Below are 27,632 nucleotides of genomic sequence, written 5' to 3' on the forward strand. Positions count from 1 at the left end.
AAGCTGAAGTGCACCATCCTACTACATTGGTTCAGTCAATCTGGAGGTGAAATGTTCATGCTTGTGTTTTAAGTTACACGGTTAAGCCTCTTTATTCTGGAGTTGAGAAGAAGGCTTATCATAGACAGTACGAGCCTGCTTTCCCTTCCCTTGGTTAGAGTAAAGCGTTATCCTGCTGCATAGGGAAGCTGTATGGTACTAATTATGCTGTCGGAAAGCTGGCACAGACTGTGCGTGCTGGAACTTGAGTTGTTCTGCTCTCAGCTGGTCTGTGGAAATTTATTTGGCAGCTGAAGGGACGTTTGAGTTGGCTGTTAAGTACTACAGGCACATTAGACAAATGGGACTGAAGATACTGTTCAGGAGAAGGTCTGTCCAAACATCTGTCTTGCTAACTGATTATACTTAATATAATTACATTTGGTAAACCTTTTGGTGAGAAGTTCGACTCTCCTTTCAGAGCTGCAGTTGTGCTGTAAAGCTTTTAGTGCAGGTACAGTCAGACTTATGCCGGTACAAAGCAGAATGTATTTCAATAAGCATCCTAAATAAATCTTGAATATGGATTAACAATATAAGTACTTCTACCATGATATATCCAGATTCATGATAAGAAAGACAAGAACTGAGTTTATGCTGGCACTTACAAACAGCAACACCTTTTAGTTTCACAGGCACTAATTTCTATGAGTCACTGGTCATGGAAATGTTATGCTTGAAGAATCTAGTTCAATAACTATTGTGTTTAGATGGAGCCTTTGGGTCAAACTAACTTTGGATCTAACTTAAGGTATTTGTAAGTTAGAAGATAATGCTTCTGGATTTCTTTTGATGTGTTGAATGTATTCAGAAGTGAATAATGGTTTGAAGGAATGGCTTGTGCTTGACAGAGTGGACTTCAGAAATAGTACAGCATTTTACCACTGTAAATCTTTACTATAGGAAAGTCATAGTTAAAGCCAATTGTGGCAATTGCAGAGACATGGTGGGACAGCTCACATGACTGGAATGTGGTCATGGATGGCTATGTCCTTCTCAGGAAAGACAGGCCAGTAAGGTGAGGTGGTGGAGTTGCTCTTTACGTGAGAGAGCAACCACAATGTATTGAGTACTGTCCAGGCACAAATGAGGAGCAAGTTGAGAGTCTGTGGATGAGAATTAAGGAGCAGGCTGGCAGGGGTGATACAGTTGTAGATGTCTATTATAGGCCTATAAGTCCTATTGCTGTGCAGACCCTCTTCATTAGTTGCCCCATGTAATGAGAGAACGCATGTTTGGAAACATCCTGTCAGGGTAAACACATCGGTTTCTGTTCCAACCACTCCTTTCCTGCAGAGGTCTCAGATGCTGCTTGTAGGGTGTCACTCAAGTGCAGCCCTGTTTCCAGCGGTAAGAGCTGTGGGGGCCCTGCTGCCCGGGGGCCCAGGGAGCGCAGGGCTTTCCGAGCAGGGTTCAGCAGCGTTTCTGTTTTGCTCACAGCTTGCGCAGAGTACAGCAACTCATTTACTCCCTGACTTGAGTTACTGTGACCCTATTATTTCTACATTGGCTTCCTATAAAGGACGGATGAATTCAAACTGGTAGTTTTGATTTTTAAAGCACTTAATAGCATAAAGCTTGGCTATGTTTGAAGGTCATCTTCAGCCTTCATGTCCTGGGAATCTGTGGTTGGCCATGGTTCACTGCATATTGTTTCTCATCGTCTTGCTCTAAATCGGTATGCACACTCATCTTTACTGGGGTGCAACCTGCTTTGTTCCTCACAAAGCGTTTTTTGAAAAAGCTTCTTTTTCTTTTCATGGTGTAATGGAATTTCATTACTAACAACAGCTCTGTACCTTCTTTCCCTCCATCTTTGAAGCCACGTTTGACAGGAATCCAATAATTGATGTCTTAGGAATCCAATAAATGCTGATTTAGTAATCTTGCTAATAAATGTACAGTTGCTCAGTGATAACACAGGACCTAGTGCCTTTGGAGAGGCTCTGGATAATGAGCCCTGCTCTCCCACACAGGAATGTATGGGATAGCAGCTCTTCTCTGAAGGTTTTTAAGTACAGGAACCCATTTGGGGAGAACATTTTGTGTTTACAACATTTGTATTCCAATCTTGCAGAATAGCCACACGTTCAAAGCATAAGCCTGAAACTGCAACATATACATGTCAAACTGGCTGGGATCTGGGACATCAGCTGTGATCTGCATTTTCACTGCAGCACTAGTTGCATCTAATGGACTGGTGTGACGGCTGGTGCACCTTCCCCAAGGAGGCCAGTTAAAACTCTGTTTAACACCTAAAGGCTAAACTGAGGGCCCTAACCTAAGCCCGAGTGCTTGAGAAGGAAAAGGCTGTTTCATAGTGGATCTTAAGAGAATGACAGTCTTTTGACATCCATCTTCTCATCTGAAAATCTTGTTTCTTTATGGATTAGCCCACCATCTCCCTTGTCCAAATGTACCTGTGAAAAAACCTACATTTTAGGCTAAACAACTTAGTACTCTGAATGAAGCCAAAAGGTGGGTTGTGTGTCATGAAGAAATGGGGTTAAGAAAGTGGATGATCAGCAAGCTGCGAAGTGCATGAGGCAGTGTTTCTGGGTCTGTCAGAAGAAACTGCAGTCCAAATAAACAGCGTTTCCACAAACTGGTTTGGGTCACAGAAACAGCTTATTTTGATGATGAAAATGTTCCATGTGGCTATCCTCCTACTCAGAGTCTTTTCTTCATTAACATACTACACTATGATGTGAGCCCAGCAGTTTAATTATGTTTTGCATGGGTATCTCCTTGAAGCTTTTACTGCATTGCTTTCAAAGATTTTTATTTGACGGGTGCTATCATTCGGCTCTCCAGGCTGATCAGTTTTTCTCTCTGCTTTGCTCCACTGCTAATCATACACCATAATACCTTTCACATTATTTCAGATGAGTAGGATACTATTATAAAATGCTTTCATGGTGTTGTCAGCACAATATTTTATGCCTTTCCTTCCGCATCACAATCTTTACAGTCAAATTTTTCTCTGCTCCTTAACTCCGTATGGGCCCGTCCTCCCTGACCCTAGAGCAGCTGCAGTTAATGCCAAACCCAGGAACATGCAGCAGACACCCCCATGCTCAGGGATCTTGTAGAGTGTGTTCTCGGACTTCTCTTGTTTTTTCATTTATTCTTCTACTGGCCCCCTGCTTCAGAAAAGGTTTCCCTTTACCCTACCCTTGTTACTACAATCTGTGGTGTGTTTCATTTTCTCCCTAGAAGTAAATGAATCACTTCTTATTAGGTTAGTCCTGCTTGATTCAGTTGTCTACCAAGGAAGCTATGTGCTCAACATGGATCCTCCTGTGAAGGTGAGAATTTGGAGCACAGTGGTGGGACACTGCTCAGCAGCTTATTATATGTCTACCAGATGCCACTGTTTGTGGAGGACTTGTGCAGGCAGGCAGTCATGGCACAGTGTTGGAGCCATCTTCTGCCTGCCCCGTGCAGATCCTTTCCATTGTACCCTATAAAGAGATGATCACAATAGCACAGTACAAGCTGATGTTTTAACAGCCCCCCCTTCCCCAAATACAAAGTCTTTGGTGCAGCCAATGTACATATAAACTTCTATCCAACACTGACTACTGAACTAAGTGGAAATACTTAAGAGTAAAGCCCTTCAAGGCAGAAAATATTTTGTCTTTGTTATGCAATTACAGAGTGCAAAGGAAGATGGGGTCCTGACCCACAGTGTAAAGTTCAATTCAGCATTATGTGCCTGGTTAAAGTAGGCACTAATTAATCAGACCTACTGGGGTAGAAAGGATTCTTACGCATCGTTTGAATCCAAGGTGCTTATCCCAGGCACATCTTGAGAACACAGGACTTCCCTCTCAACCAGAATCAAACACAACCCTCTTATCCTCAGGTGGTGGAAGGCAAATGATAGTTGCTGTCAGCCCAGTAACTGCAGCAAGTCCTTGTATCTGCCTTGGTACCCCAACCACACTGTAGCCAGAGGAGTGACTGAGGTGTGCTTTTAACAAAATGCTTTTATGCATCCACCTGAAAATACATAAAACGGAAAAGAAAGTAGAGTGCTGTGACCTTGGGCTTCCTATGCAGGGGCAAGTGGACATAGCAGAAATGGAGAAATGTAATGAGTTAAATCACCTTGTGGAAGTGCCAAACCTCTTCCAAACACAAGGTTCTCACAAATGCCATTTATTCCAATAGGATACACATCACTAAATGAGTCACTATGAATGAATCGGATTGAGAGGGAACAAAGTAGGAGCTCTTTAAAAGCTCAAAGCATCTTGGGCAACAACTAAAACATCTGCAAATATTCAGAGCCTGGGTAAGAATGAATATATGCCATCTTGCAAAGAATATTCTTTTTAATCTCCATACCACCAAATAATTATTTTGTGCCATATAACTGACAGAGATGAGACTAGAAGCTGTGAAGAGGGAATATCATTAGGAAAGTTAAGACCATGATATCATCTAATTTGGGAAAAGAGAAAAGTGATTAGTATTTTATTGCATTTAGAGCAACAACTACAGCTAAGCAGTGGTTGTGTCCTGATTTTGAAGCTGCATTCTGTCCAAACAGCAATTATTGCCTTTTTTTTTTTTTTTTTTAAATTAGGTGGTAAATGGATGGCTAGGAAATTCTTAAAATAGAAATCTGAAAATCCATTTATAAAATCTGACTGACAATTAAGCACCATTTTAACAGATGAGTTTTTAAAATTAGGCATTACAAAAAATGGAATAGGTCATTCTGTCTAGCTTAAGCCATTTTGATTATTTTGTTAAATAAGGAAAGGGAATATTCAATTTAATATGTGCAAAAGCTAATATTTACATTGTTCAGTACAAAGGGGCACGATCACATTAAGAGAAACTGGAAGAGGAAAGAACTGTTCTCAGGGTGCACTGTAGACAGAACAAATATTAATGGGTTTAAGTTGTAGTAATGTAGAGTTAGGTAATGTATTTGAAAACATCTTTCTAATGGTACAGCTAGGGAGGCACGGGAAGGAATAGCACAGGAAGTCATGGAACTACCCTCCCTGGAAAAGAGTAACCCGATTCTTGCCAACGTTTATCTGCAGTTGAACTGCTCTGGGATAGACTGTAACTATCTCAAGTCTTTTCCAGACCTGTTTTCTAATGGTTTAATAACACTCTTGTTAGTGATTTTAATCTCACACAAATTGCCTCTGACACTTGAAGATGCTGCTCTCAAGCTCTTCCTCTATCATTTGTTCATGCACATTGATCTCTGGTCAGTCTCATGCAGGAGTTAAGCAGCACCATTGCCCAGAGGAGACCAAGGACAGCCCCCAGCTCTGTGCAGCCTTTGCTCTTTGCTGCCGTGTTGCATTTTAAAGGGTGTGCTGAGCTCCAGAAACAATACCTGCCATAGAGAAATCAGGACAGAAAGGAAGAGATGAAACAGATTTCTCTTCTAAGTTAATTGCCTTTTTTTTTTTTTTCCTATTACATGTAAGAGAGTTTGAAAGAAACCAAGAACAGTAGACAACACATTTAGAACAGACACCGGATAAAGGTCGGTGGGGGATGAGACCATCAGAATGCCACGATCTCCCTTGGTGCAGGGACTTGTGAACTACTATTACCTTGGAACAGGCACACACAAGGGAAAGAGCTGGAAATCGAGATTTTACATTTAGTTTATGCAGTTTACATAGAAAAATATTGTTTCCAATTTTTTTTATTTAAATGTTTCTTTTGCTGTCGTACTTGCATTAACAAGCCAATTGGATCTCCTGCCTTGGAACTATCATCACTGCTTTCAGGTTTTCTTCAGGTGAGAGAAAACATTTTATCAGAAAAGACATTATTTTCCTATGCATTGTCTTAGACCCACTTCTACTAAAGCCAAGACTGCTTGCTGAAGTCAGCAATGCCTGTCAAAAACAGTGCACCCTGTAGCAAACTCCACCAAGAGAAGTGGCAATCGCCCTTATCGATGCAGAAGAGGCAGGAAGGAAACACCCCCAGCTGGTGGCTGGGGATGCCTCTGCGTTGGGAGACTGGGATGAGCAGGATGTCCACAGGTAGCAGCAGGGCCTTGTAAACCTTAGGTCTGGAGCTGCAGGAAGACGACTCAAGAGTGTCAGCTAGAGAACAGGCCACTGCAGATGCAATTCCACTAAACCACCACTTCAAAAGACAGGCCTGGCTTAAAGCTTAAATGTGTGATTCTTACTGGAAAGTTAAATCTGAGCATGTCCAGAAGTCTTAGGAAAAAGGAGAAGGCGGCATAACAAATAACATGTCAGCTGTTGAATAGTTTGTTGGAGAAGGAGAACTGGAGTAGGCTTTTAGATCTGGCACATCATGCTGGTTTTGTATTTTAGAAGCTTTCGTCTTATGTTGTGAGGGAGGTGGCACTGAGAAATCACCTACAAGAACCCCATACACATCTGTATTATAAAAGCAGAGAAAAAGCTTGGCAGCCTGTTCAGATGACATGGTGGATGTTGGAGTGGTATGCATGGAGGACCAGCCAGGGAGCTTCCTGTCCACCACTGCTAATGCCTCCATGCCATCTGAGCAGCATTGCTTGAGCACCGTGTTCATACTAACCCCTAAGCAGCTGGAGCAGCTGTGTGAAGCGCAGGCTTAGATTAATACTAGAGACATCATCAAGTGTGTAATTCAGAAGCTGAATCTCTCCCCTTCCTATCACTTTACCTACTTTTACCTAAACCATCTTCCCTGTGGAGAACGTCTACTTTATCATTCATTCTGTCTATTTTACAGGTAAAAATGCTGCTGAAAAACTTACCTTGCTACATCTGTGCAACAAACTGAAAGGAACTGAAAAGTCACAAATATATTAAGAGAATTAAAAGTTAGTCAGAATAAAGACAAAAAGACTTTTCTGCCATTTGACCATGATGTGCAGCACGGGCTGCATCATGCACTGGAAGCCCTGACAAAGCGTTGAAGTTCTGTAACAGAAAGCCCCCATCCCTTGAATTAGTTGGGCTTATTTCCAAGGACTTTCAAAAAAACTGGTTTAGCGTAAAATCTTAGACATATCAGCAAAGTTCTGCCAATCCTTCTATCAATTAACTAGTGTGGACGATCTTCCTATTTTGTAGTAATATTATATTAGGATTTAGCCCATAGAATCGTCAACTACAAACCTCAGTATTTGCTCTCAGAGCATAGCCTGGGCCCCAAAATCCAAAGGCTGAATGTTTCAAGCCACTCAAAGAAAGCACGGAAGAAAGAGAGTAAAATCTAATGAAAAAGTTTTAAGTTTCTTCTTTTTTTTTTTTTCCTTTGGAATATAGGCTACACATTCATTTTAACATCCAGAATTCATCTGTAAGTGATCAAAACCATAGTTGAAACACAACAACAAAGGATGAACCTAGTAAGTCATCAAAGTGCTTTATTTTATAAAGCCTTGCTTGTGTTTGGAGTGTAATCTAAGCACTAACATATACAATGATGAGTCTTCCTTGCCCTGTCCAAATAAACAGTTTATCAACAAGAATGAGAGACAAAACTGCTACACAGACAAAAAGAATGCATTGCTGTAAATGTTTAAAATTGTCTAAAAATGTACACTTGTTGGCCGCAATTCAATATTTAGTCCAAGTATGTGTACCTCCTTTTTACTTCAGGGTCTCCCTGTGACCTCACACTTTAAGAAGCCACAGCATGCTTCAGAAAATTAAACTCGGGACGCATAGGGAGAGGACAAAAAAAATATCAAGCCACAGTACCAACTTATTTAAATACATACAATACAAAACTATACACATACATTACAGTGCTGCAGACATCACTAAGTGAAACGTAACAGAAAATCCTGTAGGAAAGGTTGGGGAAAGGAGAAAAAACGTTAGTGAACAGCAAGAGGGATAGTATTGCCTTTGGCCGCCGAAGAGAGTGTAATGGGTTGCTATTGTATAGGCTCCTCTGAAGTAAACCACTACGTACGTTACGCACAGTTGCAGGCTCAACAGCACTGACGTTAGTTACGGAGAAGGCATGCTGGCACTCCTGATCCCAGTTAGAGACAATGACGGGGAGGGTTTGACTTCTTACGTTGCCTATAAAATCTAACAATTTCAATAAAGAAATTTTAAAGGCACAGCTTTAGCACAGTGTATAAGTAGATAAACTTTTAAGCGTATGTAAATTTGTCTCTTTCAAGCATGGAGTCTTTCAGGGAGAAATACAAGAAGAGAAGAAATACAATGTTGTTTAAAAAATTTAAACAAGTTAAACATGATCAGCACAGTTTTAGGCAATGTACTATACAATCAAACTTGAGTAAATGGTAGGACAGGTCATTCTGATGCTAAAAGACTACCTTGGGAAAAGTCCCTCTGAAATATCCTTTCTCGTTTTATTGTAAAAGAGTCTGTCGCGGAGGTGAGCGAGACATTCACTTTAGTACACTACTGCACATTACACCTTGGAAGATGATAAACACTACTTCATTTGTACTGCAAAATAACTTTACATGTAAACTCAAAAGTCAAATATTGTACACGGCTCTGAAATTCAGAAATATCCCTGCTTTCCTAATAATGTAAACAGTAAAATTCAGGGTTCATTTTTAGAGGGATAAACTATAATAAAATACCACTGTTTCAACAGTACAACACAAGCATTTAAACTTCAAATTCCCAGCAAATTGTGAGGGAATGGAATTTCTATCAGCGTGCACATCTTTCACGATGGGTGAAAGATGGAGCTACTATTGCCCAAAACTATGCGCTTCTTCAGATAAGCTTTTTTCCCACTTGTAACATTATTAGTTCTTATATTGCAAGAATATAAAACAAACGAAGACTTCAGGTAACAAAGTGAAATAAGCAAAGTTTTCCCTTAACATAAGTTTGCTGTAGCAAAAACGTACACATAGCATGAGTTATGTTATCTCTTTGTATGATAAGAGACGCCGGCTCTCAGACGTCTGAGAGGCTGAACTTCCTGATGCAACGCGCTGAAGACAAAAATGGGAGAGGGATTAAGAAAAGAAAAAAACCCAAGGGCTGGGAGCTGAATGGGAAAAGCCTCCAGCACCAAGGGCTGTTGAAGCTGCTTTTTTAAGGAGTGCCAGTGGCAGGGTGTAACATTCGCAGTAAGGTTTTCGTTATTATCATCATCACCATCATCATCATCATCATCATCACAAAGAATACTGTCATGTATCTTTTTTAGTTCAAAAAATAAACTGATCCACAGTTTACAATTTCATATCAATATTGTAGATTTAACATGCATTTACTCTTCCCCACCCCCACCCCACACCTCTTTTCTCATTTATTCTGTTTCAGCTGGTAGCATCAGAGTATTACTGTCACAGTGCACTCTGAGTAAGCTGTTCTATTTATTTATTTATTTTTTTTTCCACACACAAAAGAGTCAGAAATAGCTAGAACTATGCTGGGAATATCAGGCAGCTGTTAAAGCGAGTACTCCACCCCACTTCAGTCATCTTTGCCAGCAGATGTAAACAAAGGGGTTGCTTTCTGCAAGATGAGCGCTTCTCTGAGTTCCTTTTTTTCCCTACACGTGTAGGCACTGCTGCTGTCCCCAGGTCTCATGTCTCTCCTATGTGACATGATTGGTTACGTCAAGATGTTGGCAATAAAGTCCAAGAAGCGCTTTGAATACTGTTCAGGGTTAACAGTTGAAATTTCTGCACCAGCCTATACAGAGAATTGGGAGGAGAGAGGAAAGAAGGAAGAACCAGTGTTTTATTTGATGCTTTGTCACCAAGAATCTTAATTAATATCATTTGCAATCTCAGAACCAGACACTAAAACAGAAATTGTAAAGGCCCTCAAGCAAAATCCCACTGATGCTTTTTTGGGCTTCACACAAGCACAGTTACACTCAGTACTCACCACCTTATCTGTAGAAAACCCATCTTCCATTTCTGACATGTATTATCTTTACTTTCCTTACTTCTCTTTACTTTCACAGTACTTCAGTCTCCTTTATAATTTCTACTGCATACTTAACCATGCTACCCACTGGTTCATCAACAGATTCTGATCTGTTCAGCAGCTGTGCCTTTGTATAGAGAAGACTGAACTATCATACTCCGGTCTGGCATGTCAATACTTGTGTACAATTGCTATTTCAGTGAAGTCACAATGTCATTCATTCTTTTATTTGAGGTTTTCAGAGCCTTAGCCACACTTTTTTTTGTATTTTTCCTGTTTTACAAAAGGATTTAATGAACAAACTTCATTGTCAGGTGGCTCAGGATGGAGACAGCAAAGCAAAATAAATGGTTGTACCAAAGTAATGTTCTGTAATAAGTTCTAATCACATTCTGCCTTAATAATCATAGTTTTTATTTACAACATATTTATATCCCTTATCCAAGCCAGAAGTGTGAGTTTTTAAAGTCTGCTGCATTCAAAGTGCATTAATAATTGCCAGATAATGGCTGCATATGGTCTGCATCAACTTTCAGCTGCTCGGAGAGCAGAGCGAGTAATGACAGCATTGTTCTAGACAGACAAAAACTACCTTCTACAGGCCTGTGCAGGGCTCAGTGCTGAGCATTTCACAGCACTCTCTACTGTAAACTAAAGGGCCCTGAGCCCTTCAGTCACCCCCCTCCTCAATGCCCTGATCCTTTAGATGCTTAGACAAAGGAGGGATTTTAGATTCATGAATGATTATGCTCTTTTAAAAAAGTTTATGAAATCTGAACCGTAAATCACCATCGGAGTGATAATGATAGATATAAATTGTAACTCTAGAAGACCAGGATGCTTCACCATGTTCTTCGGTGTCTGCTGCTAAGCAACTATTTCAGTCAAAATAAAGAAATTCACAGCAGTCAAACAGAAGCCTTCACTGAACGGTCTCTGAGTATTTAATATGTACATTCTATGCTTAATTTTGCAAATCATACTTTTTTTTTTTAAAAGAAGTTTTGTACAGTGAGCCACATTATATGCTGAAGAATTAACTTTCAACACGCTCTACCAAATAATGAAACCATCACTTGGGCCCTGCATCTGCAATAAGATTCATAACACCTTTCACAGTGCTGTGCACTACTGCAAGCGTCTGGTGAACAGTTCTGTTTGCAAGAATAAGGTGCATCTCTCAAACTTAGGACAAAATCCTAAAAAGGTATCTCACTAAAGTTCTTTACGGATAAAAAGCTACGCATACAGCTGAAAAGGGAGTTCCACTCTCAGTATGTATGTGTAGCACTTAATCTGTACTTTCGTATTACATATTAAACTAGAAAAAAAAAAAGAAAAAATTATAGTCTATTTCCCCTTTCCCTCAATTTCCTGAACTGTGCTGTATCAGTGCACCAAACAACAAAAATGCAGCAGCATAAATGGAATCAGAGGAAAAATCCAACGCAGATACTTACCCCATGCTTTACCGTTTTTGCAGCATGGGCAGCTTTCTTTTTTGCATCATAATGAGTAAGAATGTCAATAATGGCCATAAAGTATACTTCCTTCCTAGGTGCATCTGCAAATGGCAAATACATGGCAGTAAGAATGACTTCTGATACATCTTAATCTCGAGTCCTCCTTCTAACAAAGGAGACTTTATAAGGCTCAATCACCAGCTAAGACAGGTCAATGTCAGGCAGAATCACAGATCTGTAAAGACCACAGCCTCAAGCTGTTGTTAATGGAGAGTTTACCTGCACTCAAATATATTGCAAAACCCCCTAAATGAGTGTACAATAAAACACCAGCATACAGAAATAGGAATTATTACTTACTTCAAGTAACGTGGGTTTCATGTTCCTTTTTGGAAAAACTATATAGTTTTGTATGAAGGGTCATGTCAACAAACAAGATCATATTTTCTTTATGAATAAAAATATGTATGTGTAAATAATAACTTTCCTGTCTTGAACAGCCACAGGTAACTAGTTATACATAGTTTTACACGCTAATATCAAACCTAGTTTCAGGCTTCTTACACACTCTTTATAACAACTTTCATATCTGGAACACAGAAATTGGGTGTGAGTGCACAAATTTTGAAAAAGCAACCAAAAAAGTGAAATACAAGTTGGAATGCTGCTTTTCTCATTCTTCCCAGACTGTTTTTAACAGAGTTATCTTATCTGTCAGGAAAAGAACAATTAGATACTAGATTTCCTGAAATGGATTAAAAACCCCAAGAATTAACTGAGAACTGCTGTATCTGAATAGCTAACCCAGTATACAATTCAATTGTGTAGTAGGTGAATTATTTGACTGCATTCTCACACATCGCAATGTGTAAGAAATATGTTCTTAGCAATGCTGAGCATTACAGGTGTCTTCTGCTTTCTGCTGTACCGAACAGCAACTCATTTCCTCTTCTACAGAGAGAATTATATTTTGCTGTTTCACTTTGCCTTTACATGTTGCAAAAACTTTAGGATTTGAATGTTAGAAGCTAAACATCTTAACATAAAAATACTTATTACTGCTTACTCTCATGGGATTTTATTCCATAAACGTCAATAGCTGGATCAAATTCCCCTGGAGCCAAGGGCAGTGAGCTGTTCAGTGTGTTTCCTGGACTGTCTGGAGGGGTTCCGATGGGGTGAGTCCCATCACTTTCACCTTCCTCTTCTCCATCATTCTCTTCACACTCTACTTCTTCCTGTTCAGCCCTTTCAACATCATGAATTCCAACCAGCAAGCTGTAGTCCATGAGTTTTAACTGAGCAAGGAACTAGAAAGTGATAATAAGCAATTTATCAATATCACTGAAAAACGTAAGCTTCACTTACAAACAGGAGAAGTTACACAGAGGTGTCATCAGTGAAGAAAAACGGGCACTTCTACGAGGGAGCAAAAAGGAGGATTAAGCGATAAAGCCAGCAGAGAGATACTTGAATTTATTAAGATGTAGTAACAGCACACGGGTCACTTCCAACTTATCTTATACCAAGCTGTAAGCCACTCTCCCAAAATCCTCAGGGAAAAATGATTTTTGCTGCAGTGAAGGCCAGTGTCTGTGTGAGCTGATGACTGTCACTCCTGTCCCGTGTTTCATTTAGGGCCATTCTGGCACCGCTCAACATCCAGAGCAGCCTCTGCGCCAGCAGGCGTGCTACAATCTGCTGCTAATTCTGGCCCCTCGCTCCCTTTTAAGCCTTTCTAAAGAATGATGAAAAAGTGTTCAAATATTCTCGCAGTGGAAAGTAGTGAAGTTTTACACCATGAAGACATGAAATGATGCTACATTCTCTTCGCAGTGACAGGCTCACAATTCAAATCACGTAAGCAAAACATGAATGTGAATGAAAGGGTGGTTTTGAATAAAGGCTTAGGATAGGAATTTTTAGAAAATGGAAAGATGAGTATGTACATGAGTATGTACTTTATGTATAGACAAAGTGGTGTTTTAGTTGAAGGGAACAGGACAAGGCAGGGAGTTAAGAGAGGAGGATGGAAATAAGGAAGGTCTAAAAGCAGGAAGATGAGATAAACATTTCAGAGGGGTGAGGGACGGGCAGGGCAGAGCTGCTGCAGCCTAAAGGCAATACTGCCATTTTGCACTTGTGGAGCCTTTGCTCACGGTGTGCAGAAAAAGAGGCTGAAAATACAAATAGTTTTCAGCTTTTAGAAACTCCAAATGGTTATAAAAAGGAGGTTAGAGGAGATCAGAGAAGAAGGGATTTAAGCCAGGCTTTGGAATAGGGATAGTGATGAAAGAAATGAGTACAAAATACTAGGAAATGAGAAACTGCAGTTTGTAAAAATCCTGATTCTGAGAAAAGAGAAGAATCGGACATAACAAAGTGATTGTAAATTCAAGTGTTAGAAGAAATATTGTGAGATTTAAAAGTGGTTTTAAGGGAAGAGAAGAAATAGTCTTCTAATAATTTCAATATAATAAAGCAAATTACTCTTCACAAGACTAGAGATCTAAGTTTGAAGAGATAATGTACAACAGTATTCAAGAAGAACAGATGAGACTGTCCAAAGGCCATGGAGTGGAAGGACTCCAGGCATATCATTAGGTATTTGATAAATACTGAGAGAGGCAGAAGAAAAATCTACCAATAATCATACAAAAAAGCATGAAAGAGAACAGACTTTTTGGGAAAAAGAGTGAACTACAAATTAAGGGAGAATGGCTCTTGGGAAAAAGGTGTGCTGCTGCTGACAGCAAAAAGACTTAGGGAGATCAGCACAACGAAAAGATCATCTGATATAAAATGGAAAAAATATCCTTATGTGCTTTTTCTCATGACACTTTCAGTGGACTGAGGAGGCAGGAAAATAGACAAGAGGACATCAAACCAGCAGTAATAGGTATTTGTTTGAACACAGGAAGAGGACATTGGACTCGATTATGAGAGAAATATAGAAGCAGAACTTACTTAATGACAAACAAGAACACATATAAAGTCATATAGTTTAGAATACTACTCCATAATATATTTAGCTATAAATACTGTGTGATAAGATAATCATATGCTACATGTGCATTTCTTTCAATTGTAGTGAAACGTGTTTACACATTGGATACAAAGTGTGTACTACCAGTTACCTAACAAAGGCAGAACCACACATAAAACAAGGTTAAAGAACATCTCGCCATTGTTATGATCAGGTGCCAGATCACTTCGCACTAGTGGTTTATATGGATATTTATTATAATAATGCTCTGTGTAAATTTCAAAACCATCAAAAAATAGCCTCTCAGGACATGAGAATCTCTCATCATCTTTAAAGTCCAGTAAATGATGTAGAAGTTTGCACACAGTCCACTTTCTGGTAATAAACGATCTTCCGCATTCCTTGCACACATTTAAGATATTATCTGCAATCTACTTAAAAGCGTTAGTCAACAACAGCAGCATATGTTAACAGAGCACAAAACTTAAACCCAAATAAACTCATCTCTAGAGCTGTGACACTGGTAGAGCAGTTTTCCAGCAAAATATTTTAAATATAAAATAAACACAGATATTTCACAAAATATTTATATTTCCATAGTTATCATCACCATAATTTTCTAATCGTTACTATTACAGGAAATTAGATTTCCTCAAAAGGAAATTATTGGGTAAATTTTAAAGTTACAGCATTTTGTTTTGTGCAACTAATGAGATATAGATCTGAAGAAGTCAATTCACAGAGCTATTTTGATACAAATAGCTGAAAAACCTGGTACCCTCTGATTCTAAGTCACAGACATATTTTGCTATCAGGTCTCTCAAACAAGGAAAACAGATTTTATGCTTTGAGTATTAGGGCTGCAAAATATTGTGTTTAGTGACAATATTTTCAATTACAGAAACTAAAGTCAAGCTGTGTGAACTAGTTAGCCCAATATTTTTCTTTTATTTGCAGAACTAAATCAGTTATAATAATGTATTAACATTTTCTATGAAGTATTCACTATATTCAGACAATAAAAAATTTATATGAAAGACTACGTTAAGATAATGAGTCTAACTGCTGTACACAAATTACATTCTACTCATGCAATCCTGTGGATGATTTGAAACTAGGTTACTAATATGAAACAAATAGAACATGTGTGGCTTTGAGTGAGGATGCTATGTCCTCTGTTATGGACTGCAGTCTGTGTACAGCCTCTGCTCTGGTGTACCCCCACCTGTAAAACACAACTAACAATACTCACCTCTCCTTGGGGGCATTTGGAAGCACTAGGCTTGTAAAGTGCTTAAGTACTAAGTAGTACCATCATTTTAACATCACATCATCAAGGCAGGGACAATGTGTGGTAACCAGCTATGGCAGCAAGTCATTTATCACATCAGCAAAAGCAGTGAACAACTCCTGAAAGTTTAAATTGTGTTTCATTTAAAACAGTCAGTGCTTACAGCCTTATAAACAAGAGTTTTCATTAATGAATCACAGGTATGATTTCCTGGGATATCTGTAGTTTGCCACACATTTTAATCACATGCAGCTGAACAGGCACATTCTTACCTCAACATCCTTTTTGAGTTTCTCAAGGAACATCTTTTTGTTATTCTCATCAATATGAATCTTTTGGCCATCGTTAATGAAATCATTGTCTTTGAACGTCGGCAGCTCTTTGGCCTAAAATAAACGAGAACTCCTGTAAGAGCGGGGTGGCAAAGAGGCGTGCAGTGAAGCTGCTGGCCCGGCGCGGCCGCCCCGCTGGCAGCAGATGCAGAGGCACCTCCATTGCACGCAGCTCGCCAAACTGCACCCATGGAGACATTTCCTTAGTTTATCCCCCCTGTAAACAGCCTAAAAGGTGTACATTTACTGGACATGCAGCAAATACAGCTAAAACAAAATCTCCGACTCAATACTTGATTTGCATTGAGCTTCTTCCAAGATGTCGTTTGTCAAAGTGACTGGCAATAAGTGAAGTGGAAACACAACTTGTACCTTGTAACAAAGTGCTCCCATCAGATCTCATGGATGAAGTCAGATTGGATTGCATTTTATATAGCTACTGTGAATGTTTATGCGTGCCTAATACCAAATCATTATTTAAAAAGCATCAAGTGAACATGAATTATGTCATGCTGCTTAGATGTGGTAAATACCAGAGACGACCACTGCCTTTTAAATGAGTAATTAAACATTCTTGATGTTGGAGAACTAGTTGATTATCTTCATCTTTAACTCTCCCATGAAGCGATTTGCAACAGCATTAAGGAAAGCCAGAAACTTTCACGTGACCAGCGCAGGCAGAGTAACCGCTGCTTTCAGTACGAAGAGCCCTCAAACAGGCTCTGTTTTCAGAAGGCAGTGAATGGAAGTTTACTTAAAAAAACACAGCAGCCAACAAATAAAAAAGCAGTTACTTCAGGGTATTTGGTCAAGCAAACTGCAAGTGCTGCAGCTTCTGCAATCACAGGCTTTAAAAAATTGGCCCACCAAGAGCAAAGAACAGCCTTTCTCCCTGCACAGCACCTTTAATAAATATTAGAGAAGAACAGGTTTTCTTTAGGAAGAAAATGTTGCAGAACAACCGAGTGCTGCAACACTCAATGACCATGAACTAATGAGCACTTTGATTAAAATAATTTCCCCTTAATCTGAAAGTCCTTTTGCTAGGAATAAAAGGCAGTTAACCTACTGGAATGTCCTCCATGAGTTTAACTAGTCAGACATGACTATAACCTTACTGGATATGGTATTTTTCATAAAGTTTATTTACTTCCTATAACACAGTAAGGAAGAGAATCTCAGAGATTCTTTCTGCTTCTCCAAAATGTACACATTGGAAAGCACAGCATTAAAACGTGAGCATCATAGCAGACCCTGAAATGCCCTTACAGATCTTCACAATTCCCAGAAGTTCGTGCTGTTGGGCTGTGCAGAGATACGGCTGAAATACTCAGCTCCCCAGCTGTCCACATTTATTTTTTGGACCTGGAATTTGTGAATTGCTCAAGATCTCACAATGCTGCTTTTATTTGGAAAAGTGATCATTCTCTTCCAATAACTGCCCAAAACCACTTAAGCAATTGATAAAATGCTAATAGTTATGAATCCCTGTTAAATCCATTGCATCCTGACACCTATGAACTGTGGAAAAACTAAGGTCCCAGTCTGGCTGCTCTGAATTATTACTGTGTTGCATCTAGAATGTTCTGATATATTAAAATACCCTCTGAGACCCTCTATTTTAATTAAAAAGAAGAAAACCCATGCAGCTGAGATGGAGCTATAACCACTCATCCTCCTCCCATGGAGGAGACACCATGCAGTGCTCCTCCGCTTTACTTAAGGATGATGTTTAGACACTTCTTGAAGCTCACAGTAAATTTGTTACTACAATACAACTGCACATTGTGCATCATCAGTTTTCTTTCTAGTCTACTCAGTAAGTGGTTTAGGGTGCAAATGAGTAGGGGAAATACCAGATAAGCATTTCAGACTAACAGCTGTAGAGATTATCATATGCAATCGAGTAAACTGTCCCATAGATGAGGGCTAATTCTGCAGAGGTGGGACTGCGGATCCAGGGATGTTGCCAACACCAGAGGATGGAATCCAGTGTGTGGGATGCTTAAGAATGGAGAGGAGATTTGGCTGAATTAATTTAATATGAAACAATAATGCAAAGAACGAAGGAAACCAAGCTCCCTTCATTTCTAGCCCAAAGTCAGTAAAAATATTCTCACATTATCTTCAGACCTAGTATACACAACTTATTTATTTAAATAGGCAGAGGTTAAAGTGAAACAAACCTATTAACTCTGAAAAAAACCCTTTTAATGCTGTTTAAAGCTCTGGGGTGGGTAAAGAGGAAGGATGTGCTTGTGGTTGAGACTCAGCGATGCAGGTTCATCTGCAGGCTCTGCCACAGACCGCACAGCAGCAGCCAGCCGGCCACGGCGGGGGGGCAGCGCTCTGCCACCCCACTGCCCCATCTTCCGTAAAAATGACCTTTATCTACGTTACAAGCAACATCTTTTCAGAAGATGCTAGAGCTGGTAAGCCGGTCATGCAGGTGCCATACTCCACTTTAACCTTGCCTCTAATCTATTTTTAACAAAAGTGAGCTAGCAAAGCTGACACAGGCGCATTTCTTGCCTGCCACCACAAGACCCAAGAGGCACTTTCAAGGACATTCAGGGCAGTGAATCAGCTCTCCCAAAAAGCCAGAGTCTTTGCTGCCTCCTGTGCAGGCTCCCTCGGTCCTCAATAATCCCTCTGAGGACTTTTATCTGAGGTCATTTTTCTTCACCTGTAGCTGAGAAGACCTGGCAAGTACAGAACTGCATAAATTTAAAGCTGGTACCGAGGCATGAGAGGAAAAAGGAAGAAGAAATAAAAGCAGTGGGTCCCACTGCTAAAAAACTGTGTGCCAGTGGTTGCCTTCACCGCATTATTTGTACGATGCCTCCCAGCCTATTCTCTTCCTCCTTTCTAGGCATTATTAGACAAAGCCTTTTTTGGTGTGCTGAGCAATATCATTCTCCCCCTTTTTAAAAAGCTGAATAGGCCTAGGATACTGCTGCAGGCTCCAATATTGCTAGAGACAGCCAGCACTACTAACAATTCTAGCAGTACTTAAACTAAAATTCATTTCTTAAAATTACTTTGTGAATTTAGGAATTAAAACCTACGAAATACACAACTAGGAGGAGCTCTCACAGTTATTTAAAATATACATATTCATGATGAAAAATCCTCATATGTACAGTTTCTTCTTATGTTCTGAAATAAATACAAAGAAAACCACATTGTGGCCGTTTAAAACACTATCTGAATGAAAAAAAATGAGATTTTGCTTTAATGAAATAATTGATATAGTTATTCTTAATGAAGTCTCAAATATTTCCAATGAAGCAAAATCCTTGTTGGAAAGATTCTCCCAGAATGTAATTCATTATAATGAACATATTACAATCATTAAAGAACTAAATATTTTAAGAGCTGCACAGGAGATGAACATCTAACTACTTCCACTAAATTAATAATAGATTTTCTTTCTGAACTATCTCCATAATTTTTAATCCCCTACTTAAAGATGCAAGAAAGGCACAACAGATTTTACAATCATGAAAGCATTTATTTATTTAAAAAGCATGTTATTTGTAAACTTCAGGTTTGGATTCCAAAGTTTGCCGTTGTCACAGAGAATTTTAATGGCAGGAAGGTTTCACTGCCTTTAAAAAGGCTGAAAAAGCAATAAATATTTTGTTGATGAAGATTGCAGGATGTAAAACCTGATGCAAAACCAGGCCTCTGACATTGTTTTGGAAAAAAAATAACCTTGAAAGATACAAACCAGGTGAAGTTTTATTTCTATATGAACACAGAAATAGTTTTTGGAGATTTCTTAACACAGCTCAATTCAGCATCCTATCCTAATATGTTGAAATGAATATTAGATTGTGGTGGTTGTTTTCTTCTCCCAAAGGGATTTTTGTGCATCATGACCAAAAATAATGATCATGGCTAACATTATGCTGACATATTGGAAGAAGCTTGTTAAAAGAGCTGCAGGACAGCTAAGTCTTGGAGTAAGTCTTGGACTGAAAAAGGAAAAGGACTAATTGTCTTCAGAACCTGGCAGCAATTTCTCACCTAACAAAGGCAAAGTTAGGTTGTAGGAGAAATGTTCCATAGCAGTCTTATTGTTTGTTTGGAACTGGCCACAATGACACAGTATTCACACAGCTCCTCATGGCAAAATTTGCCCTACAGTTTTTAACATTTGAAAATGGTATAAAACATCTGCCAGGAGTGAAGTTCCACACCCTGGGCTTCTTTTCACAGCAAAGGGCTCACATACACCTTTTTAAAAAAAAAATAAATAAGTTAGATTCACTTTACACGGACTGGGCTCACCAGCATATATGGAAGTCAGTATTTTTTAGAAAAAAGGATAAGTATTGTTTGCAGTGATTTGGCACAGGTGGTTTTGAACAGAATCAAAAGTCTGGAGTCATTAGACCTACAAGATGGATGAGTAACTAGAGCTTTCTCTGGAAGGCTTAAGACTGCAGCTTCCTCCCTCCAGCTGGGACGTGAGCTGGGTCCAAACTCTTGTTGTATGATTTGCCTTGCCCTAGACAGGGGTTTCTAACCAAACGAGGGGCTGCAGCTCCACTTGGCATAGCAGGACTGTCCCTGGAAATGGAAACAGAGCTGTAACCCCAAAATGGGGATTGAGAGGGAACACTGGAATGGATTTAGTCAGTATAACAGGCATTCCTGTAGGACACAAAACAATGTGCAGAATGTTGTAGATGCATTAGGAATTTGAGCATGTACCAAAGCAGTAACTGTAGGTCTTTTCAATGCTCAGGGAAATGCATCCAGGATTATCCCTAGGGTTAATATCTTCCTGCTGTAAAATGAACATGCAACATATAAAATGCAAGACAAAGTTCTTTTATTTTGTAAAATTCTTTTAACATATGGAAAACAGACTTTTAAACAAAAAAACTCCAAACAAGCACAGGCAAACTAGTGCTTTGTTTTGAAAAACAAAACGGGATTGGTGTCATGTGAGGGCTAAATGCTGAAATAAGAATCTGAACTCTGAAAGTCTATTCCTATCCTTGCGATGCATTGCAGTGTGATGTCTTGAAAGTTATGATCTCTGCATATATGTGACCTTGAGATTCATTTCACAAAGAAATCTGAGACACGCTTCACATGTCTGTTGTGTGGGATCAGCATATAAAGCAGACTGAAATCACTAAAAGACATAAGTAAAAAATGGTGTTCTGAAACCAGTAATTTTAAAATAGCAGGAATAAACAGCTCAAATTTTGGTATAACCTACCTTAAATGAAGTTTTACCTATTGACATCAAAAGGAAAAACTAAGACTGAGTAATCTTGTTGCTGTGCTCCTAGTACTAAAATCCTTCTTCCTTTAGTTATAGTTGTCCTCTCAGAAATCAGTTAATTACTGTATGTTGTAACACACAACGTAAAAAGCAAAGCTAATAAGTGATTTTTTATATCTAGCAGCATCTTCCAATCTAATTATCAGAGCTAGGTATTTGCATACAATTTAACTAAGATGCAACATAGCTTTTAATTACGGCTTCCCCCCCCACCCCCCAAAAAAGGAACTTGAATAGAAACCCCTTTGTTCAAAGGTATTTACTATAACTTTTCTGCATTTATGCTTATTTATGAAACAACACATACCACAGAAGTGGCAACACAACCAGTTTTAGGCTGATTTAAAACCATGTAATCTCTGAAATTGCTTAAGAAAGGTAAAGTACGATGGGCTTCAGTTCCATTAGGGTATGTTTTTCTTCTTCAAATTTCCTTCCAAGTCGGTCACACACAAGTAACATGGTTACGTTCTTTGTAAGTACAAGCAGACTCAGCTGTAACTGCTAATTTGATGTCGTACTGCAAGTACAGTGTAATTGTGAGCAGGCAGACCACCAGGGGAGTTCTGCATTATCCTGGTTTCACTTAAGAGGGCAAAATTGTCCAAGGAATGAATAGAAAATGCCCACTATTAAAATAATAAAAATTAAAAAAAGAAAGAGAACTAAAGCCTAAAAAAAGAAAAAAATAAAGGAGCAGCTGCCAGAATTTGACAACTGTTGAAAAAGACTTTTAAAATTCAAGACACCTATAAGTATGTGGTACGATACTTGCTGCCAAGAAAGTGATGCATTTATTAAAAATATCACTGATAATGCAAAATAAAGGAATTTTGTGTTAAGGCAAAGTCTAAGGGATGGAGCTTGTCTCTGCACTGATTTTCACAAAATACTGGAATGACAGTTTCAGATCTTCTCATCAATATGTTAGGATATTACACGGTTGAAGGCAGTTAAACAGGAGATAAACTGAAAACAGGACAGAAAAGTAACATTCTCAAAGTCATTCCAGCCAGCTCTTCTTCCTAAAACCTGATTTAAGAAAATGTTTGAATACAAATACATATTTTACACTACAAAACTAATGTAGAAAAATACTTTTTTCCTGATTTCTTATTTTATAATCCATTAAATCTAACTACATAATTGCCTCCTCTCTATTAACTGAGAAAACAACAAAGATTAGTTTGATAGGAAGAAGACTCAAAACCATAATAATTTTAGCCAAGTTTGCAATTTCAAAGCAAGTGATCTAAAATTTGCAGTCTGCATTAGAACCGGACTGAAAGACTTGCTCTTCTGTTTTCTGGCTTCTGCAGCTTTAAAAAAAGCTAACATCTTATGCTCGATAATCCAAAAAACATTTGATTACTTGAATATTGGTATTTAAAATTAAATATGAATTACTTTAAAGCCCATTTAAAAACTACAGCATTGCCAGACATTTTAGCCACATATTTTAGCACCAAAAGCTTCCTGACTTTCATTGCTTTTCTGTTTTTGAGATGTGAATAGCAGTGCATGCCTTTATAACAAGTAATTAAATAATGGTTCTATTAGTTGAAATTCTATTATTATTAATGTAATTTCAGGGTGATATTAATAAATTGATGATTTATTTGCCTCTAGCTAAAAATTAGCTAATAAGTTACTACACCAGCTAAGTAGGTGAGACTGTCTGGCTTTGTTTAATCATTCAAAGCAATTTCTTGTAACACAGGAGATGCCAAAATCTCTTCAGAGCATTTGCAAAAATGCCTACTTTTTAAGCTAAAATTTTCCAGGTGTTTTAATATCTTTAAGCTTGGCTTGAGATTCCACCTGAGACAATAAACAACAAGTTTGAAATAGTGACATCTACTCCAGAGAAAATGGAAGTGACAAAACATGCTCTGGGGCTCGCTCTCACTTGGCAGTGATGGATCACGGACCCTTTCCCCCCTGGTGTCCCCACAGCCTTCACTGGTGTCCCCACAGCCCTCCAGGCCCTGCAGCAAGTGCCACACATGCAGAGACACATCTCAGGGCAGCAGGGCTTTAGCATTGTTTAGAATTTCAAAACCAAACTTTCCTTGTCTATTCATATAAATACACAACCCCCTTTTAATTTAAGCTTAAAAACTCCGTGTTGGAAACACTCGAGTAGTTTAGCTGAGGAAACTACTGCAGTTCTAGAGCTTATTGCAGGAGATTCACATTGCAGTGATGATGGACGTTGTGAACATCTACCATACAGGCATGTGGTATCGTATTCTTCTGACACTATCAAATCAAACAGCAGACTCCAAAACTCAGACAAAGAACATGGAATAAGTAAAATATTATTTTACCCTTGCTTGAATCCCTAAGAGTCTTAAAGTGTTTGTAAAATGTTCCCTCTATGAACTTACAAGTCTACCCAAGTCATTCCTTTCCCCAGAAATGCTTGTTCTGAGTGTGAACTCGTGGCTCCCCTGCTGCACTGCACTGGCGTTTGAGGGGAACGATGAGTAACAGAAAGCTGTTCTAAGGCCTCGGACTGTCTGCTTGCAACATCAATAATAATAATTCAGCTTAGTGGAGTTCTTTCTCCAAGAAATCAAGTTCCTTTGAAAAGAAAATAATGTGTGAGATCTAAAATAGCAGAAGAATAATTTGGGGGACTAAGGTTTTCTGTATTTCTTCCATAGAAGTACTCAAAATAAAAGGGGAGGTTCTAGATGTGTTAAAGTTGATCGGAATTTTTGTTATTTGCCTTACTGTAATTATGATTTCACATTAAATACAGAGAATAATAATTGTATACACTTATACAAAACTATACAACTTCAACTTAGCTATAATCAAGTTCAATTGCAATTTTTCCATGAATGTACATGGGAACAAAATTAAGGCACTGTTTCTTTGAGGTTCTCACTCAATGCACTAACCGCAGCACGTCTGTACTACTCTTAATCTTCTTATTATTATAAGACATATTCCTAAAAGTGCTCAAAACCACTGCACTAAATATCTGTATAGTATCAGCTCCTGTATAGCTAATATATGCACTATTGCTAGATTTCACTTTACTATTCCAAGCATTAATGTTGTAACCTGAAGAAGTCCCATCAAAATAATTTGCCCTCCTCATTTCTATCAGATTATTTTAGCGCTATTAGCAGAGATTTTTCAATGACAATAGGTATCGTTGGTAAGATACTGAAGGGTTAATCCCTCTGCTTTAAAAACACAATAGTTGTGCTATTAAACAAGAACAAAAATAGACCACAAGAAAAGAACAGAGACCATTCAAGACATGATCTTGAGGGCCTGGTACAGCAAAAGGGAACTAATGCTGACGTAACTGCAGTTGCCATTTGGGACATGGTAGTTACCTAATAGTGGAAGAAGAATTGTGTTCAGTCATTAGGATGAAGTGGAAAAACTTAGCAGAGTTTTTTATGCAGTGAGAACGGCAGGACTGACAGCTACTGTCCCTTGCTCCTTAGCGCAGCTGTGTGATCTGTAGAAGGCTCTGAGAGGCAGCTATGGTGCAACTAATGCTTAGGGGAAAAACAAATGGTCTGAATGGAATTTGAGGATAACATGAAATGAAGTCTTTTAAGTGAATTGCTGAATGATCTTATGCTAATTCAGAAGGAATGTGCTAGGAAAAATTAAGAAAACAAGGGTCATGGGTTCCTGGACTTCACCCAAATTTGGAAACCTTCGAAGTCTTAGATGATGGTGACTATGCTTCCCCTTCAATTATCTACAGAATCTCTAGACAAACCTCTCCTAAAGTGCTATGAGGCTGTTTCACTGAAACCTCAGAGAAATGTTGATTTTGAGAACATTACATTTTCAGAATGAACTGAAGTTGGAGATGGAGAAAAACAAAGCGAACAATCTCCTTTTCAGAGCAAAGTTTTAGCCTAGAATTTAGGGACACTGTCTCTCATTATAGCTGCATGTACATCTACATCAGTGGTTCGCTCATTTGTATGAGCTTTACATACCCAAAGGTTCTCACAACTCAAGGTTTGGTTCATCTTTGCATTCACTTTGGAAATGGTACCACGTCATATCATTCCATTAACTGACATGGAGTATCCATAAATCTCAATATTAAAGAGGAAGAGAAAGAAGATGAAGAAGCAGGAGGGAAGAGAAGAAAGCTCTGATGTTTTCCTACCACAGGGCAGGCCCTGAAGAAACTTAGAAGAGAAGAGAAAAAAGGAAAAGGAGGAGGCAGAGGACTGGCTCACTTACCTCTGAAATCTCAACACCATTGCAAACCAATATTCAAAGGTCTGCAGAAAATAGAGGAAAGATAAAGGAGGGAATGAGGTAGAACTCAAGAGGGGAGAATATGACAGAAAACAAAGAAAAGGGGCAGAACAGCACTGGTTATGTTTGTCCTGAGACTAGCTAGCAGGTTAGACAACTGAAAAAGAAACAGAAATGCACCATACCTTTTCTTTGTCACTGGCTTCTCGAGCCACAGTAGAGCCCTGAAACAGAAAAAATGGATCTAAAAATGTGCATATGTCAGAAACTAATTTGAAAATGTTAAGATAACAGGTCAAAAAGCGGATGAACTACATCCTTCTGAATTCGAGAGCTGCTTTAAAGAAAGGTGATACAGTAGGTAGAATGCCCAGGGCTGCTGAACTGCTGCAATCACTTGAAGAAGATGTATCATGAGAGAAGAAAGATGGATTAAATCCTCAAATGCCCTACATCTATTGTCCTCCTGACTGTTGGAGCTTCTTCCTCCTGTCTCATCCTCAGTTTGAGACTATCATTCTGGAAGTTCCATTTGCTTGGCAGGCTTCTCATCTTTTTGTGCCAATTGAGCTGTATGGTTATGCAATAGCCTGTTCTATGTAACTGTTTGGACATATGTAATACACATTTGAAAAGGATGTTCCACAATATAATCACATAAAAATAATTAAAAGATCACAAAGTACAAACAAGAACAAAGCAACTCACAGCAACATGAAGTCAAAAGAAGAGATGAGACCACCTGTGCGTTCACAAGATTTATAGTGCTTGCCAAAGAAATTTTGGATTTTTTTTTTAAATTTTATTTTCTAGCTTAAAACTAGTAGGCAATATGGTGCTTTTTTAATAAGTTGGAGGTGACAAAAAAAGGCTGTATGTATTTCCTTGCAAATTTCTTGGAGAGGGACCGCACTGTTAAGAACCCAGCATTTGTTCATCACATAATAGCACTTCAAGAAATAATAACTACAAACATGATAACTGTACATTGAGAGATGGGTAAATTAGCTCTATCATTTGTTGGAAGGTGTGTGTTGTGTAAAGAAGTGCTGGCGTGGAGTCATACCAGTTTAAAGAACATGAGGATTCCCAACCAGATCTTTTTATGCCATGTTTTATTCTGTTTGCAGAGATAAACTTAGAAAAGATGGAGAGAAAAGATAAATGGAACAGTATGTCTTAGTTATTATGTATGGCCCAGCAAGCTGGGATTTCATTGCATTATATTGTTACCTTATAATAAAGCCTGGTAAAAGCCTGACATTTCAGTTTACTGTTGATACACCTTTTATGTCATATTCTGTGCTCCAAAAGACTGCTGGGCCTGAAAACAGATCAGCTGAAAACCAAACTGGAGGGAAAAAAGTGGATTTAAAATAGTAAAAATTAAGGAGATTCAGAAATTTGACATTGAAGTCATTTTAATAAAACACCTCAGTGGCCAGGAAAATACATTTGAAATCCTATGCTGATCCATGGTCTCTTTTTCTTAGACTACACAGGTGGAGTCTTGTGCTAAAACTGAGCTCTAAGCTCATGTCAAAAATATTCATGTACGGAAAAGGACTCTGAACCTACAACTGCAGATGCTGTAGCAATCAATATAAAGAAAAAATGATTTATAATATATGCATTGTCACTATAAAACTGCTCAGTGAAGGAGTTTGTTTTGAAGAATAATAAGGTATTGATGTTAAATTTAAATGGCAAGGGAAGTTTATCTTTAAAGCAATTCTGTCCAGCTGGACAAACTAAATAGAGTACAGAAGCATTCACAGAGGTAAATAATAGCAAGAGCTGTTGACACCAATGCTAAGAACATACTGTATATAATTTATGTTTCACCCCTTTTTTAATGCATCTGGACATTATGATGCCCTAAAACACATACAGTTCTCTCAAGTTAAAAAAAAAATCTTTCCCACGTAAGCTCTGCTGCAAATAATGCTAAATACCAGAAAGTCAATTGTTGACAATCTGGAAATCAGTTGTTATAAATCACATTCAGTGAGCTATCTAACCAGCTGCAAGGCAGAAACTTGACAGTAGGAAAGGACAGTGCAGTT

General features: G+C 38.7%; 1 protein-coding gene across 5 annotated transcripts in view; it reads right to left on the reverse strand.

Moving 5' to 3' along the window:
* Window positions 1–7,122: 7,122 nt before the first annotated feature.
* PIP4K2A (phosphatidylinositol-5-phosphate 4-kinase type 2 alpha) overlaps window positions 7,123–27,632 on the reverse strand; it is a 118,230-nt gene continuing 97,720 nt past the window's right edge. For all 5 annotated transcript variants that reach the window (XM_080338579.1, XM_080338576.1, XM_080338575.1 and 2 more), the window contains 5 exons: window positions 25,752–25,790; window positions 15,951–16,064; window positions 12,468–12,711; window positions 11,399–11,502; window positions 7,123–9,698 (listed from right to left, as the gene is read on the reverse strand). In XM_080338579.1, the coding sequence (XP_080194705.1) occupies window positions 9,618–9,698; window positions 11,399–11,502; window positions 12,468–12,711; window positions 15,951–16,064; window positions 25,752–25,790 (582 nt within the window). In that variant the 3' untranslated portion in view covers window positions 7,123–9,617. The remainder of the gene's footprint in view (window positions 9,699–11,398; window positions 11,503–12,467; window positions 12,712–15,950; window positions 16,065–25,751; window positions 25,791–27,632) is intronic.

This window comes from Nesoenas mayeri (assembly GCF_963082525.1).
Source record: "Nesoenas mayeri genome assembly, chromosome: 2".
Taxonomy (NCBI): Eukaryota; Metazoa; Chordata; class Aves; order Columbiformes; family Columbidae; genus Nesoenas; species Nesoenas mayeri.